The sequence below is a fragment of the Falco biarmicus genome, chromosome 1, assembly GCF_023638135.1.
Source record: "Falco biarmicus isolate bFalBia1 chromosome 1, bFalBia1.pri, whole genome shotgun sequence".
NCBI classification, from domain to species: domain Eukaryota; kingdom Metazoa; phylum Chordata; class Aves; order Falconiformes; family Falconidae; genus Falco; species Falco biarmicus.
In genome coordinates this window covers 25,315,234-25,330,791 of record NC_079288.1, presented here as the reverse complement: position 1 = coordinate 25,330,791, position 15,558 = coordinate 25,315,234, and the positions used below count along the sequence as shown (strand labels likewise).

The 15,558-nt window shown below is 48.7% G+C and overlaps 1 protein-coding gene across 1 annotated transcript in view; it reads right to left on the bottom strand.

Annotated features, from left to right (window-relative positions):
- Window positions 1–15,558, bottom strand: part of GALNT17 (polypeptide N-acetylgalactosaminyltransferase 17) — a 213,543-nt gene that overhangs the window by 122,124 nt on the left and 75,861 nt on the right. Inside the window, exons 3-5 of the mRNA XM_056326559.1 lie at window positions 15,086–15,252; window positions 6,025–6,199; window positions 3,303–3,500 (exon numbers count right to left, since the gene is read on the bottom strand). Coding sequence (XP_056182534.1) covers window positions 3,303–3,500; window positions 6,025–6,199; window positions 15,086–15,252 — 540 coding nt within the window. The remainder of the gene's footprint in view (window positions 1–3,302; window positions 3,501–6,024; window positions 6,200–15,085; window positions 15,253–15,558) is intronic.

Genomic DNA, 15,558 nt, shown 5'->3' with positions numbered 1-15,558 from the left:
AAAATAACTGTAGTCATTTATTTCTGGTCTGTATGTGGTTACAGAACATAATGCAATGAGACAGTATTTTTCATTAGCTTTTTGTTGTGGACACTGCCCATTTATCTTTCTCATAATCCTTCCCCCAGTGCATGTTAACAATGTTATTTTAGTATGTTGTTCAATTATTTAGCATCGCTGGGAGGCTGCTGGGTCTGTTAAGAAGCCCTTTCCCAGAGCTCGCTTTGGAGGCAGTGCCCCTCCCCCTCCTGGCTCCCCTGAAGCCCCGAGTCCCCTGCACCATGGCCTCCAGCACCCGTGCCCACATTACAGACGCCTTTAACAAAGTCAGAGTGGACGATCAGGTCACACATCCTTGCTGCTGCCAGTCAGGTGTCTCCACGAGCCTCCTCTCATTCATTAGTGGCTCATCTCAGCAGCACTGGAGAGCCCAGCAGGCAGACCCCTGACATTGCCAGGCTGTGGGTGCCATGGGGCTCCCCACACATCAGCTGCTCCTAGGCTGTCTCATCAGAGATGAAAATGGATGCAACTGGTGCAGAAAGATTACAGGAACCCCAGAGCAACACCTCTCACACCTTCCAGCTCCTCCTAAGCAGTAACTGTTTGAACTCTGCTTAAAAGCAGAAATACGAGGCTCAATATCCACATTTTAGCACCATGCACGGATTTTTTTTTAAAGGTAAAACAAGCACCAGAACAACTCAATACGAAATTCTGCCCAACGCAAGACAAGTCCCACAGCAAACCCATCATTCCTACAGCAGGGGATCAGAAGCACATAAAACCTCCAGGCACCGCTCGCTCGCAGTACCTGCTGGCTCTCAGCACGGAAACAAGAAAAAAAGCATGTCGGTAGATCTGGAGTTGTGCGTAAGCATCCAGCATCCCTGTGACCCCATGTACACTCCTGGCCTAAATCATCTTAAAAATATGACATCCTCCTAGCACTAGGCACTGACCTGCCCACCCTGCCTCTTCACAGTCACTCACCCCTTCGGCTCCCCATAGCTCTCGCCCTCCTCAGTCCATCACCTCTCCCCCCTGCTCCTCTCACCTGCCACCAGGCACCAAGGGCCACAAGGCAGCCAGTCCCTCCCCACCTGCCCCTGCCGCAGCTCGCCCCCCGGAACCGCTCCCCTCAGCCCACAGAGACTGAAATTCAAACCTCGTTCTTGGAAGACAGCAGAACAGGAGGTTTGGGTGGGTCCAGCCTCCTTGGTGCCCCTTGCCTGACAGGTTTTGAGCCACAGCAAGCTCCCAGGCTGCTGTCACAGCCGCAGGAGACATCCCGCACGTCAAAGCTTGCCTGGTTTCTCCCAGCTAAAGCAGTTTAACAAAAGAGGCTGCTCTTCCTCGCAAGTCTTTCTTGACTTTTACACCCACTGGCCAAGAAAGGCTTATCTCCCAACAGATGCTCCACTTCCATCCCCCTGCAGAGGCACCACCGTGGGCAGCGCAGTGGGGCTGCCGTGGGCACTGCCAGCACCGCGCTGCTGAGGGCTTCCCAACGCCTCCGCTCACCTCCTGTATACCCCAGTCCTTCAGCCCCTCCTTGAACAAGGCCAGCAGCTTGCATTTGGTTAAAATAACTGTTTATTGCTCATAGACTTGATTCCTTTCCAGAATAAACTGTCAGTTCCTCCACTGACAGCTGAATATGCTGTCTGGAACAAGGGAGCCCAAAGGAATAAAACAGGTCTCTGTGTAAATGGGAATAGATCCCATTTCAGCTTCCAGGGATTATATCATTGACCAAAGCACAGATATTTTGGGTCAGGATTCAGATCAGGCACAAATCTGCACATATACACTGCTCTAAAAGATAACAAAAAATGTTTTTACAAATACAAGCGAAAAAAAACAGAAACAAAAGGAGGGCAAGGATAACCTGCATCCTTTATCGGATGCAAGGGGGAACAAAGGGTGACAAAAAGGCTGAGGTCCTTAATGTCTTCTTTGTCTCAGTCTTCAGTAGCAAGACCAGTTAGCCCCAGGGTACTCAGCCTCCTGAGCTAGAAGACAGAGACAAGGAGCAGAATGAAGTCCCCGTAGTCCAGGAGAAAATGGTCAGTGACCTGCTGCTCCACTTAAGACACGTGGAGGTCTCTGGGGCTGGGTGGGATCCACACAAGGGCACTGAGGGAGCTGGGGGAAGTGTTCACGAAGTCATTTTCCATCATTTACCAGCAGTCCTGGATAAGCGGGGAGGTCCCAGTGGACTGGAAATTAGGAAATGTGATGCCCACCTACAGGAAGGGCTGGAAGGAGGATCCGGGGAGCTACAGGCCTGTCAGTCTGACCTCGGTGCCAGGGAAGGCCATGGAGCAGACCATCCCGAATGCCATCATGCAGCATGTGCCAGACACCTGGGGCATCAGGCCCAGCCAGCACGCGCTTATGACAAGTAGGTCCTGCTTGATGAACCTCCCCTCATTCTACAAGATGACCCACTCAGTGATGAGGGAAAGGCCATGGATGGTGTCTACCTGGACCTTAGTAAAGCCTCTGGCACCGTTTCCCACAGCGTCTCCTGGAGAAACCGGCTGCTCATGGCTTGGACAGTCGTACTCTCCACTAGGTAAAAACTGTCTTGGTTTAATGGTCAGATTTGATGATCTTAAAGGCTTTTTCCAACCACAACGATTCTATGCATCTTTATATGCCCGAGGACAAGCCTTCTCCATATTGAGTGTCACTTCTGGTACTTAGGGGCTCTTAAGGGGAGGTCATTGCCCTCTGCATACCGAGCAGCCCCCGTCTCCCACCCACACCCAGCTATTCCCTCTCCTCCTTACATTTCGTCCAAATGGGCTTGTCCCACACCTGAAGTCTGGAGGGGCTGGACAACCTGAGATACATTTTTACAAAGTTTGGCCTGAGAGGAAACATACTTTTTATTCAAGAAAAAAAAAAAACAAACAGTACTGTATTTTGTGAACTCAGGCTCAGTTCATGACACAGGAATAATCAATCACCTTATTCCTTATGACTTGCAAAAATTAATGCTGTAATTAAGGTGAAGTGACTTTGTCATATGCAGTTAAACGTAAGACTGTACAAATCTACACAGTTCCTATACTCCCCCAGAGGTTTTGCACATTGTTACCAAATAATACCCCTTTCCAAATCCCTTCATCCTCGCAAGACCCTTCCTGGCATGTGTTCCAGCCTCTCTGAGCCGGCTCACGTTATGACACTAAATCCAACCCCCCAGGCTGGCATCTCATTTATCCTCCTGCATTTTGCCTTGCTGCACCCCACCGCCGCAGAGCGCGCAGCCCCCAGGCTCCGTGATGTACCTGATGGGCAGTGAGGGGTCTCCGGCATCCCACCAGTCCTTGGGGGGGCTGATGTACATGCACCACAGCTCCCAGCTGTACCCATGGGCAGAGTTCTCGTACCGCTGCACCTCGAAGTTGTCCTGCTTGATGTTGTCTATGGAGGGAAGAATGACCCTTCTCCGATTTTCCTGAATTCGTGAAAGCACCGGCTCAGCCCTGAGTGGTAAAGAGAAGCAAAGCACAGGAAGACACAGTTAATTTCTCCCGTAATTTGTAGATGAACACCGTAGCTTTCGTACAGCTTGTGCACTTAAATGAGGATAAGAAAAGAGCCATTCCTGACACCATTCAGTCAATGGAAGGGAATAACCGATCCCTCTCTCCTGCAACACGCCAGCCTCTGCCTCGCCCTTCCACTCATCTGGGCTTTTATCCGTGTGCAAATGGCACAGAGGCAAAGCAGTCATGCTACCAAGTTTAAAAGGTTATTTCTGAAAGGCTTGCCCAGCCTTGTCAGCTACAAGGGAGATGCTCCACCTGGACACGTCCCTGGCGTGGAGCTGCCACAGGAGCACAGGGGGCAGCTGCCACACGTGGAGCTCAGGAGCTGCAGCCCTGGAGGTCTGGGCAGGTTTAGCGCTCTCCTGCTCAGCTGGCCATGCAAATTCATGGACCAGCTGAAGCTTTCAGCACAAGGAAAGGACTATCTTCACAAACTAGAGGCATTAAGCTGTGGAAATTAATTAAAGCCTCTGAAAGTGGATCTTATATCTTTGCCTGCAGACCTACTATGCCATGTTTTCTCTGGTGTGCTGGTTTAAAAAGGCGTTATTGAATAATAATTCCATATTCTGAACTATTTAATTTTCAGTTTTGCAGCATGGGCCAGCTGCACAGGCACAAGCAGCTCAGAGAAGGTGCTCAATGACCACCTGGAGACTTTCCATCCAAGAGCTACAGACCATCCAAAGAAACAGCCTCAGGATGGACAACAAGGAGTCAGCTCTTTCCACAGCGGGTAGTTAAGCTGTGGAGCACCTTTGCCCAACGGTGCTGTGAATACCCGAGGTTTACATGGGCTCAATAGGAAAAAACTCAAGAGAAATGCAGTGAGGGTATCTAAATATATAGACACTATGTCTGCCTCACATCTGCAAATTGTTTGACTTTGCTAGCATGCTCTGAAGGAATATTGTACATCCTAACCCTGCCTGTTTATGCTTTCCCGTGCTTCTGGCTATGGTTAGTGTCACAACATCAGCCTAGACAGGCTCTCGGTTTGACGCAACACAGCTGCTCTCACATACTCCTGTTCCACCTAGCTCGTTACCCCGTGCACAGGCGTGATGTGCATCTGCAGGGGAGCTGCACACGGATTCCTCTGCTGTCACGCACGGGTGGGCATCCTGCATGAAAACCATCCACAGGCTGGGAAGCCTGCCTCAAAAACTTCCCTTTTGCACAGCAAGGCCATGAAAGATGCATTTTGCTTAAACCATGCTTTAACTAGTCCAGTCTTCCCCCAAATAATTTAAAAAACAAAACAAAACAAAATAAAACAACCTGCGACCCTAGGCAGAACAGGGTAAAGTATTGAAAGCAGGACTATCAGAAGGGTCTTTTTTTCCCTTGGGACACAGTTTGAGGACTATAGCTACAAAATTCACCCCTGGGACATTTGAATGTGTTCAGAGCTGGGGGGGTGCTCACCCTCACCTCTGCAGCCCAAGAGCCACCGACTGCCCTGGGCTCAGGCTGCCAGCATGAGGAGTAACTTGCGCTCTGGGTGCCTCCAGTGACAGCGGCTGGTGCAGAACACCAGTGCCAGTCAAGCCCACGCTGCAGAAAAGCTCACTCTCTATCCCTAGAAAAGATGTTTCAAGAGGTCTGGAAATGGGAGCTTTCTCTGTGTTTCAATAAAATCAGGTGTGAGGACTTCATGACCTGAAGAGAGGAACATTTAGCTGGGAATACAGATATCAACATAAGAAACAACTCTTAAAGACACCCTTCAGCTGCATTGCTGTTACAAAGAATTCATAACTGCGCAGAACTTGTTTGAAGCTGCTAAAGCATTTTTCTGGTGGATGTTACTCTCTGTTCAAATTAGACACAAGTTAGCATCTTCTACCTCCACTTTTCTGAACATGGATCATTTACCTTTTAAACTCGGTTAGAGAAAAGCAAAAAAAAAAAATCAGATCCTCTCATGTTCTAGACTCAAACTTAAGCCACTGGAACTCAAATGTTTTGAACCTCTGAAAAAATCCTTGCGAAACACCTTTCACTGCTTCTGCACCTCTGAACTCATTTCCCAGCTGCAGAAGAAACAAATCAATCTAAACCATCCAAGCCTTCCCCAGCGGGGTCCAGCTGCAAAAGGCAAGGAAGCAAGAAATATTTCCTCTTTCAATCCATTGTTGCTTGGGCTTTTTTTTTAAACTTACAGAAATTATTTAAGGCTAAGGAAAATGGGAAATCAACCTGAAAAATATAAACAGAGGGCAGGGGAGTGTGCACACATAAAAGGAGGGAAGAGAAAAGGGTTACAGAAAACAAGGGCAAGGAAAGGTTTTCCTTGTACATTCCCATCGCATCTCATCAGTGGCCATTCATTACAGAAAACAGGATTAATAAATGAGCGGACTTATCTGCAGGCACATCCTTACAAAATGATGGACTGTCCCTTGTTTAACACACCCCACAAGCTCTAACAGAGACCTTAAGGTTGAGCACCTACCAGCCAGCAGTGAATTCCACGTGAGCATCAAAGAACCCAGTGATCTGGCCAGTGGCAGCTTTCCAGCCTTCAATACGAGCTCGGATAAGGCCTTCCCTCTTCTGGTTGCGCACCACCTTCACGAGGCCTGGGTACCGTTTATTGACGTATTCTTCTAGTGGTGCCTTCAGTTCCTCTAGAGAAGAAGCGCCAGAGAACCCATTGAAATGGTGCAACAGTTTTCACCTAAAATAAACCCACTTTATTGATGTATATGAGCATAACTTACTAGAGCCACACAGCTCTCAACACCACTGGGAGGGACATAATAATTTAGAGTTCATCACTGATGACTTGCAAACGACCACACCGATGCTGGACCGACCACAACCCTTACAAAAGAAATTCAAGGCTGCCAAGAGCATTGCTGTTGGATAACTAAGGAGCCCTTTAGAGGCAAAGGGCAGCAAGAGGCCAGCTAGATCACCTTGCAATATCTAGGTATCACCCCACTGAAACACAAGAATAGAAAGAAGTCATCCATGGATGCCAGACACTAGTGCTCTGAATTCCTGATGGAGATTTTAGCTGAACGGATTGCTAGAAATGCTGCAAAACCCATCTGAAGTAACTTAAATTACATCAAAACTGTGTATGAGCTTCACTATCCTTTTTACTCAGCTACCAGAGTTCTTGGCATCTGCCGTATGTTTTCCAAGCCTGCCACCAGAAAAGTCGAAATTCCCCCCGCTTTTATGGTAGGATGAAAGAGATTTTGGCTTTGTTCAGGAGATCCTCATACCGCCTAGCTCCTGTTCGTTGGAAACTTGATCATTTAATTATGTTGTCTGAGCCCATATACGTTCTATGGCTGTGAAGGTAATGGATCTGTCAGCCTGCAGTCATTACCAGCATTAAACTTTTTTATTGCTACAAGTGTTGAGTATAAAAGACACAAAGGACTTTGAACATGGAAGCATATGAAAGGTTACAATAAGGGGTAAGTACTAGTATGTTTTTTTTCAACAATTTGGAAAAGTGCTAGTGTTCTGCCAGAAACCTTGATCCTTTTACTTGCTAGTGTATCAGCTAAATGCACGAAGATCTACTGATGAGAAGTACTCTGTAAAAGCTAAGCAATACCACTGTGTACCAACACGGACTCTTAACACCGTGAAAGCAGTTCCCAAGAATGTCTCTTATCTGTATGAGGCTCCAGGACAGCAGAAAATTAAGATATGGTCTGTGACCCCAAATTATAGTCTACTACCCTTTACACATACTCACTCTCAAGGCAGGGGGCGGGGGGGGAGCTACCATTAATATAATCCACATGGTAAAATACTTGAGACGTATGAGCTATGAGCACACATGGGCTCCTACACGAAGGAAACGTGGCCATGGAGAGCAAAAGAGCAAACAGCAAGTCCCATCTGCTGGGCTCAGCCCAAGAAATCATCAAAGGAAAAGGGATTATCTGTTCCCTTCCCTTCCGTGCCCTCTTCCAAGCACATAAAATGTGCTTTCTTCAGGCTGCCTTTTTGGGATGGTTCCCCTCACACATCAATTTCCCAAAAGTCTAATTTCACTTTTATGCTGAACTGGGAATAAAAAGAATAAAGCAAATGAGCCCCTTCCTCAATTCAAAGCATCTGCATCACATACATCACTCAGCAACTTCCATTTCATGCTGAGCCACTCAGTGAAAAAAACAGTATTTTATTGAGATAACAACTCTCCCAAACGGTTTTAAGGAGACAGAGACACAGATTTCTTGACAGATGAAAACCCAAAAGCATAGTGCTGGCATCTCACGTGGGTTTGTCAGAAGGTAAGTCATTAATGTTGCAGACCACTGCATTACAGCCTAGACTGAACAATTAAAACAACTTTCAAATTCGAGTTTTCATCTCAGTTGAAGGAAAACAGGAAAAATCTCCATGGGAATTGTCTGAGTGGCTTGAAAGAGAGTATAGCTCTAGTGGAACAGGGAAGAATTGTTAACGTCATGTCTCAAAGGCAGCGAAGAGTGAAGCCTGAGAGACTCCTACGCCCAGCACGCTGTGTCACCAGCAGCTGGTCAGAAACTCCCTGGGGAGCCACAGCCACATCCTCCTCCTTTCTGAAAGGATGCTGGACGCCCACCGGTGCCGGGAGCATGAAGGCCAGTACAGCACACCTGTGCACCTGCGAAACGGTGCGAGGTGACCATGGAGGGCTGGTCAAGAAGATGTTTATGATTAGCATCATCCTGACCCATCACCCCATTCATCAGCAGAGACCAGAGTGCCCCTTCTCCTGCCCACAACGCACGCTACAAGCGTCCCAAACGGGCTGCTACCCAAGTGGAGAAACGCTCAAGAGAGACGAAAGCATTAACCAGACATGGGAAAAGTAGCTCCAGGCCCTCTCTTCACCAAAGGTTTCCTTTACAACCTTGCACAGATTTCCAGGCGTTGCTCCCTGCCCTCCCTTCCCGTCTGGCTCAGCCCACAGCATGTGCCTTTGGGGTGAGAACCCGCTTGTGTAAGGTGCCTGCGCAAGCGCAGGGGGCAGAGAGGGCAGCCGCACATCTGTGCTGGCCTGTGCCAGCCTCTCGCCCTGGTCTGCAGCTCCGCAGGAGCAGGGTATGGTGCACAGTGGCTGCCAAGCACCATTTTGGTATTATGAGATACACACTTGGCACTCTACTGGGTGTGCAGCCAGCAGGCACAGGGACGGGGTGGGCTCTGTATTTCATTTCTCAGCACCTCCAGAAGTGCAGGTGTGAAAAATCTGGTACTGGGTAACAGAAGCGAAATGCCAGTCTCCAGGAATGCTCCGCAGAACTCCCACTCACGTATCCAGCAAGCCTTGGCTCAAGCCTCCCCTCGCCACCGAGTAGGGCTGACCTGGCTGCGGCGAAAAGCATCAGTGGAAGCCCCGCACGGGCAGAGCTGCACCGTCAGAGCTCCCCGGCCCCAAAGACACTGATCCCATGGGACCAGGTGTGCTCAGCTCCTTCCACATGAGGTCTGGCAGGCTGGAAATCATAACTCACATGCAAATCTAATCTTAATCCAAGTCATTTGAAGTCACTCCTGATTTCACCCCACTTTCTCCTTCACTCAGCACCCGCTCATTGAGTGCCATCAGCATAACAGGAAAACAACTCGCAGCAGCTCTGACGTGCGTTATCCAAAAACACGTGGCTTCAGGCCGAAGGTGCGGAGAGCTGCTGCATTAAGGTCAGTAGCAGTAAAGCTTTTCGTCTGTCATATGAACTTAAGAAATATTTCACTCCCGACTGTTGTACCTTTGCAGCACGCACCAGGGCTGTAATAGGAAGGTTGGGAGGTCTGAAGGAGTATGCCAGGAATTAAAAGACTTGCACTAACGGACAACAGCAGATACCCTTCGCTGAAGGGAGTCAGCTTCCACATGAACTGGCAACCTGGCCTTTGGATCTGCTGTTTCAAGGGCTTCATGCAAACTAAAGCAGGGGAGTAAGCATCTCACAGTCCAGATAACTTGCTGCCATTCTCTCATCTGTGCCTTCCACAGGGTCCTAACGGTGCTTTCACCCCTTCAGCTCACTGCTGAAAATGAGGATATATACTAGATACTAAGCCAATGACAATTTTGGCGTGACAATCATATGCATAATAATTCTGGATGCAAAGTAATGACAAAGGAAGTCAGGAGATGAGGTGGGAGCAGAGCAGTGGCTCCCCAGCTCACCTTCAGCCTTCTTAATCCAAGGATCACTTATATAGGCCACGCACCCATGAGGGATCCGAGTGGGTGGACCTACACAACCCACAGCTTGATCCAAACTAAGCACTGCAACGGAATCTAGAGACTCCTTTCTCTTCTGTACCCTGCGGCCACCACACTCACGCAGCCTCTGAGCAAGCCCACTGCACCACCCTTCAGAGCACACCCATGTAATTCCTAAGTCATGTTTATTAAGGATGCAATCCGTATTTGTACATGGGAGTCCTCGTGAACATTTGGTCTCTGCTGTTGCATCAGCTACTTCCAAGGAAGGTTTGCAGAGAGAAACCCTACTGAAAATGCCAGCAGGTTCAATTTCAATCCTGCCTTTTGTTCTCCATCTGTCCGTATCAATCTTCACGGAAGGGCAAGTCCAAGGAACTAGAATCCAATAGACCTGTTGCTCTATTAAAAAACTAATCTGACAGCTGCAGTGACTTACATTATCTATCACAAAGTATTTTGTCACCTACATGAGCTGTCTGGGAAATAGGCCTGCCAGAGAAATTGAACCACCTGATGCCACTGGAAGTAACCACGCACTGACATCAGCCCAGACGCAGCCACGGGAACATCCACTGCTCAGTGCTCCACACTGCAAACCCTGCCCAGATCTCCCCAAATCCCGCTGAAGTCCCCAGAACTAACGGTGGGAACTGCCCGTTGCTGCACAAAGGAAGGAACAAAGACCAAGGGCACCAGAGGAGCCCAAGGAACAACCAACAGTAGAGAATTTCTTGAATGATGATGCCCAGGTGGTCCTTGGGAGCAGACTGCCGCTCCTCTACACCCCTAAGGAAAACATAGTTGTGTTTGCCAGGCTGAGATGGGTGGGAAAAGTCTACAGAGCCCGAGGCTGTTATCAGAAACACTGAAGGCTGGGGGACGCAGGAGTCAGGGCTGGGAGGGCGCCAGTGCCATGGGAGACACCAGCCCCCCCTTGCCCACACCCTCGCCTGCCTGAAACACCAAAGCCATCGTGGGTTGGACTGCTGCAGCACGAACTCATAAAAGAAACTCCTTCAACAGGCAACAAATGAAAATGAGAATTTTTGCAGCGAGACTCAGAGCTGGGTGAGTCTCTGAAGCTCTTTGCCTGCAAACACTGAAGAGGAAACGGTGGCATGGGGAGCAGGTGCATGAATCCATTCTCATACAGGGCTACAGGCAAAGCTGGTCCCCACTCGGTGCACTTGCCTCCAAGGCTCTGGTTCGTTTGGTTTAGCAAAAGCTAAACAGAGACGAGGGGAGCAGGTCTGCTGCCCTCCTCGCCCCGGCAGGGCCTGCAAGCCTCGGACCTGAGCACACTGGGGCAGCACCAGGGCGGCTGCGCCAAGCGACCCATCTTCAGTCGGAGCAGCTGGAATAAGGAGGTACTTGGGTTGGAGCAGCACCAAGCAAAACCTGAGATATGACTCGGCTTCTTGCAATTCTGTTAAAACCTTCCTCGAAACACAAACAAAACCCAAGTGAGCCAGCTCCCGGGAGAGAGCGCGCGCACAAGCTGCTGTTGTTGCTGTTGAAATGAGCTGCAAACCAAGAAAGCGATATATCAAGTCACAGCTAATATGTTACACCGAGGTAAATTACAACCCATAGCGTGTCTCCCTGAGTGTAGCCAGCTCCTTTAAGAAGTCTTTTATCCAAAGGTTTTCTTTTATACGAAGAGGTTTGCTTTTCAAAGAGATATTATCCCAGATTAAAAATACTAAAAGGCAGACAGCAACAACAACAAAAAAAAGAAGGTGATGATTAAGCAACAGACTCAGACAAAGTGTGCAGCTGCAAGATAACATAACATCTCAGGGGCACATTGCTGCATCCCTTCAACAACCTAGGAAATATGTTATCACTCAGAAACACAACCTGTGCACCGGCTTTGTAATTACACCCCTGCAACAAACACAAACAAAAGCAGCCTCAAAAAGTCTTTATGAAGTATAAGGTGCAGCTCAAGGGAGAAGGGGGTTCAAACTACAACTCCCCAAGCTTCTTCCTTCAAGGAGGGAATTTTTTTCCTCCCCATTACAATACATTGGTATCTTTTATCTATTTACAGCTCAGATATAAAGAATCAGAACGACTGTGTTTATTAACTTTTAATCTCTCGTTGTATACTCCTCTGTTGTGCAGTGGTGTTGTACATACCACGTTACAACAAAGCTAAGAGCAAACGTCTACTGAGTCTTCAGAAGCAGTTTGTTCCAGTCTGAAAACCACAAAACACCGCAAGGTTTTGATCGTGTCTGTGTAACTAGTTAGTGGCCCACCTGAAGGGCAAGTAACAGCTGGGGTGCGCAGGGTGCGCAGCTCTTACCTCTGTCCCTGGGACTAATTTTAAGACTTTATGTTGACTTGGAAATCCCAAAGGTCTTTTAATGTTTGCTTTGGGAACACGCTTTGTTATTCCATCACCCTTAGGAGCTGTAGTTCCTCTTCACATCTGTGCAAAGTGCTCCCTGACAAAACCTACGCAGAAACCCCACGGTGTGAAGCCCTGACATAAGTGTTGAACAACAACCCTGTGGGGTACACACCCCACCAGCTGCCAGCTGCTGCTCTCTGAAGGTCACCATCCTTTCAGGGGTACAAAACCCAGCCTCCAAAGGCTCTGCCCGGGCTACAGCAACGAGCCATACACCCACAGAAATCGTCTTTCCAACACTCAAGGCTGCTCATAAAGAGGCTAAAGTCATTCCTTCCCTTGCTCAGTCACAACTGCGAAAGCTGCATCCATGCAACCCCATCCTCTGCTCAACACATATGCTTGATCCTCCAGGATTCATCTCTAAATCTTAGAACTCACGAGAAACTATTTTCCTGTAATTATTTTCCTGTAGAAGCCAAATGTACGTATTACAATGACTCTAATATCTAAAGCATCAACAATATGATGCTGCTATTGCTGCTCACAATTACTTCCTACCATTAGTGGGTACTATATGACAACGTTATTACCATTAATAATTCTTTGCTGTCAGTGAAGCTCCTTGTTGATGCAGAAAGCAAATGTATGGGTCCCAGAGAGACATTCTGGTTTGTATCATTCTTTTACATGAGAAAACTAGATTATTACACGCTTGGGAGGAGCTCTCCATAAACACCTGCCAAGTTACCTCATTATCGTCCTTCAAACCCCTCCTTAAAAAGATCGTTTGTCACGATGCCTACAAAGATTCAACAGCACAGTACTGACATTTCTAACTAACCCTACCAGCTAGTAGCATCACCTCATTCCCGACACCCACCCTCCTTGTACACTTCCATTACAAGGTTTCTGAGGACAGAACCACCTCGGTGTTCAGGTGTTGTACAACCCAGTCCCGGCCCATCACTAGGGACCCTGGGCACTCGCAATCCTGATGCAACCAATGCATCCTCTGTTGGGATCCAGAGCACACGTCACCTAGGTGCAACAGGAGGCTGGGATTTTCCCACCTCCTGCATGTGACGCATGAATTTGTCCCTCGGTGTGGGTCAGCTCCCTGCATCTGCATCCCTGGCTAGGCGGGTGCCACAGGACACTCCAACACAACCAAGGCAGCTCGGTCAGCCTGCAAAAGCAGGCTCAGGGATGTGTTTGAACACGCTGCAAGCTTCGGCCACCTATCTCCCTGCCCTGTCAACACCCTGCCATCATCCAGCCCCACCACCAGACCCCACCAGCACCAGCCCAGCCCTCGCAGCAGACTGCCGGAGAAGCTGGTGCCTTGCAATCTCAGCAGTGGATAAAGAGATTTCATTCTGCATCCTCACCGCCAGCTGCAGGCTCGGCTTACTGGGAGGGTGATGCTTTTTGAAAGGATTTGTTTCATTGTCTTGTGCTTTTCAGTAGTGTCTCCAGAGTCCTTGACTCAGTATTAGCCTCAGTGCTGCATACTGAATGATGGGTGGGAGCTGTTCAGAAACATGTTTCTTTGTGCATGGCAATGGGTAGAGAAGCTCAGTAATTATTACCAGTGGGTTCTCCCTTAAAGAGCATTCTTCCCCTCCACCCATCGATACAGTAAGATTTTGAGAAGCAGCATCTCATTTTGAAATTTTGAACCCCTTAAGCACTGGGCAATGCTAAATACTGCAGCGACAGATCACCTGCACTTTCTCCTGGCTAGCCAAACCATTCCAGTTCCAAATCCCACAGCTTCACTGGTGCACATCATGCTAGGTTTTGCACTAGAGCTGCTGTGATTTCCATCAGCTGAGGAGCTGCCCTCCTGTTTCTTTTACTGGTAATTATAATTCATCAGCTTTCTATGGTGCTCATTACTGTGGTATTTCAGTGCCTATTTTTACAGGCTTGAATAGCTTGCTGTATACCATCTCATCTCACTGCAGACAGACGAGCAACCTCTCAGGCTCCCTCTGGAAATGAGCTCTCCACGTCCCACACCCTCCCTGTTCTTCCCTTCCGATCGCAACATCCACAGCACATGCCTGTTCTTTTTTTTAAATAATACTAAAAGCCTGCAGTACAAATCAAGAAGGCAGTAATCAGAGTAACTTAACTATTTGCTGTTCTTCATTAAGATTTTAACTACCCTAATGGCATTCTCCAACTGTATATTGGGGGGGGGGAAAATCTTGGAAGAATCTCGGTCTGAAAATGCTTCCACATGAAACCACCTCCTGCATCCTTGTGCTACCAAGACCAGCAGGGAAGGGATCACAGCAGTGACCGAGCAGGTGGAACCAAACGACACATGTGTAACGTGGGAAACCAGAGAGCCCCTTTCCGCATTCTGTCACGGCCTGACCTGAGCACACTAAGTGTGTTTGTTTCCTCTTCTGCCTCTTTATTTATCCTTCTCATATCAAAAACATAATGTAAGAGGACAGAGGGCCTCTGCAGGGGCCCAGCCATTTAGCAAGCCTTGGACGGTATTTTGCAGATAGGGAAACTGAGGCACGCGCAGAGAAAGTCTCATTTCACACCCCTGCCAGGGGCCAGTGCAGGGTAGCTCGCTGGGCTCTTGTCCCTCAACTTTGTATTAAGTATTTCGGGGTGCACCTCCGCAACCAAAGTGCTGTTATGAGAAACAAGGACTGAAACCAGACTGAATTTTAAAGGTAAGATCATTTCTGGTTTCTTTTAGCCTTCTACCTTTCAGCTACACTTTCCATCAATAATTATCTCAGATTCTGACTTTGGTTTGATGCTGTTCCACTGTCGCTACAGGAGAAGGCTGGTGTGGCGGCCAGCACGCCCCACACCCCACACCTCCCAGCAGCGTCACCGCTCCCAAAGCAGTGTGACTGCTCCACCAGGTTTTAAGGAATGAAACGCCCTCTGGGTGTTTTGGAGATCTGGGATCCCAGCACCGCTAACCTTCATCGCTGTTGTCATCCACAAGGATAATCTCCTTCAGGAGGTGAGCTGGCGTGTGATTAACCGCGCTGTGCACTGACCGCAGGATAACAGAGAGTGCTTCGTTCACGAAGATGAAGATGATGGAGATCTGGGGTAGGTCCTTGCCGTATTTCAGCTCTTTGCACCTGCAGCACGAAGGGCAGAGAGAAAGGCATGGTTAGCAGAGCACGCAGCGCAGCGTTTGGAGCCAGGCACACACTGAGCAGTGCCAGATGATGCCGACATCCCCCCTGCCTCGCACAGCCAGTGCCACCCGCGGTCCACAGGGCTGTCGGGATGAGGCAGCAGCGCCAGAGCCTCCTCCAGGCTCCGAGAGCACTGAGGGCAGCGTGCAGAGCTACACGTCGCACGGCTGAGGCTGGGCACACATGGACACCACCCATGTGTACGTGGGTAATGAAAACCAGCCTCCAGAGGAGAGAAAATGGTTT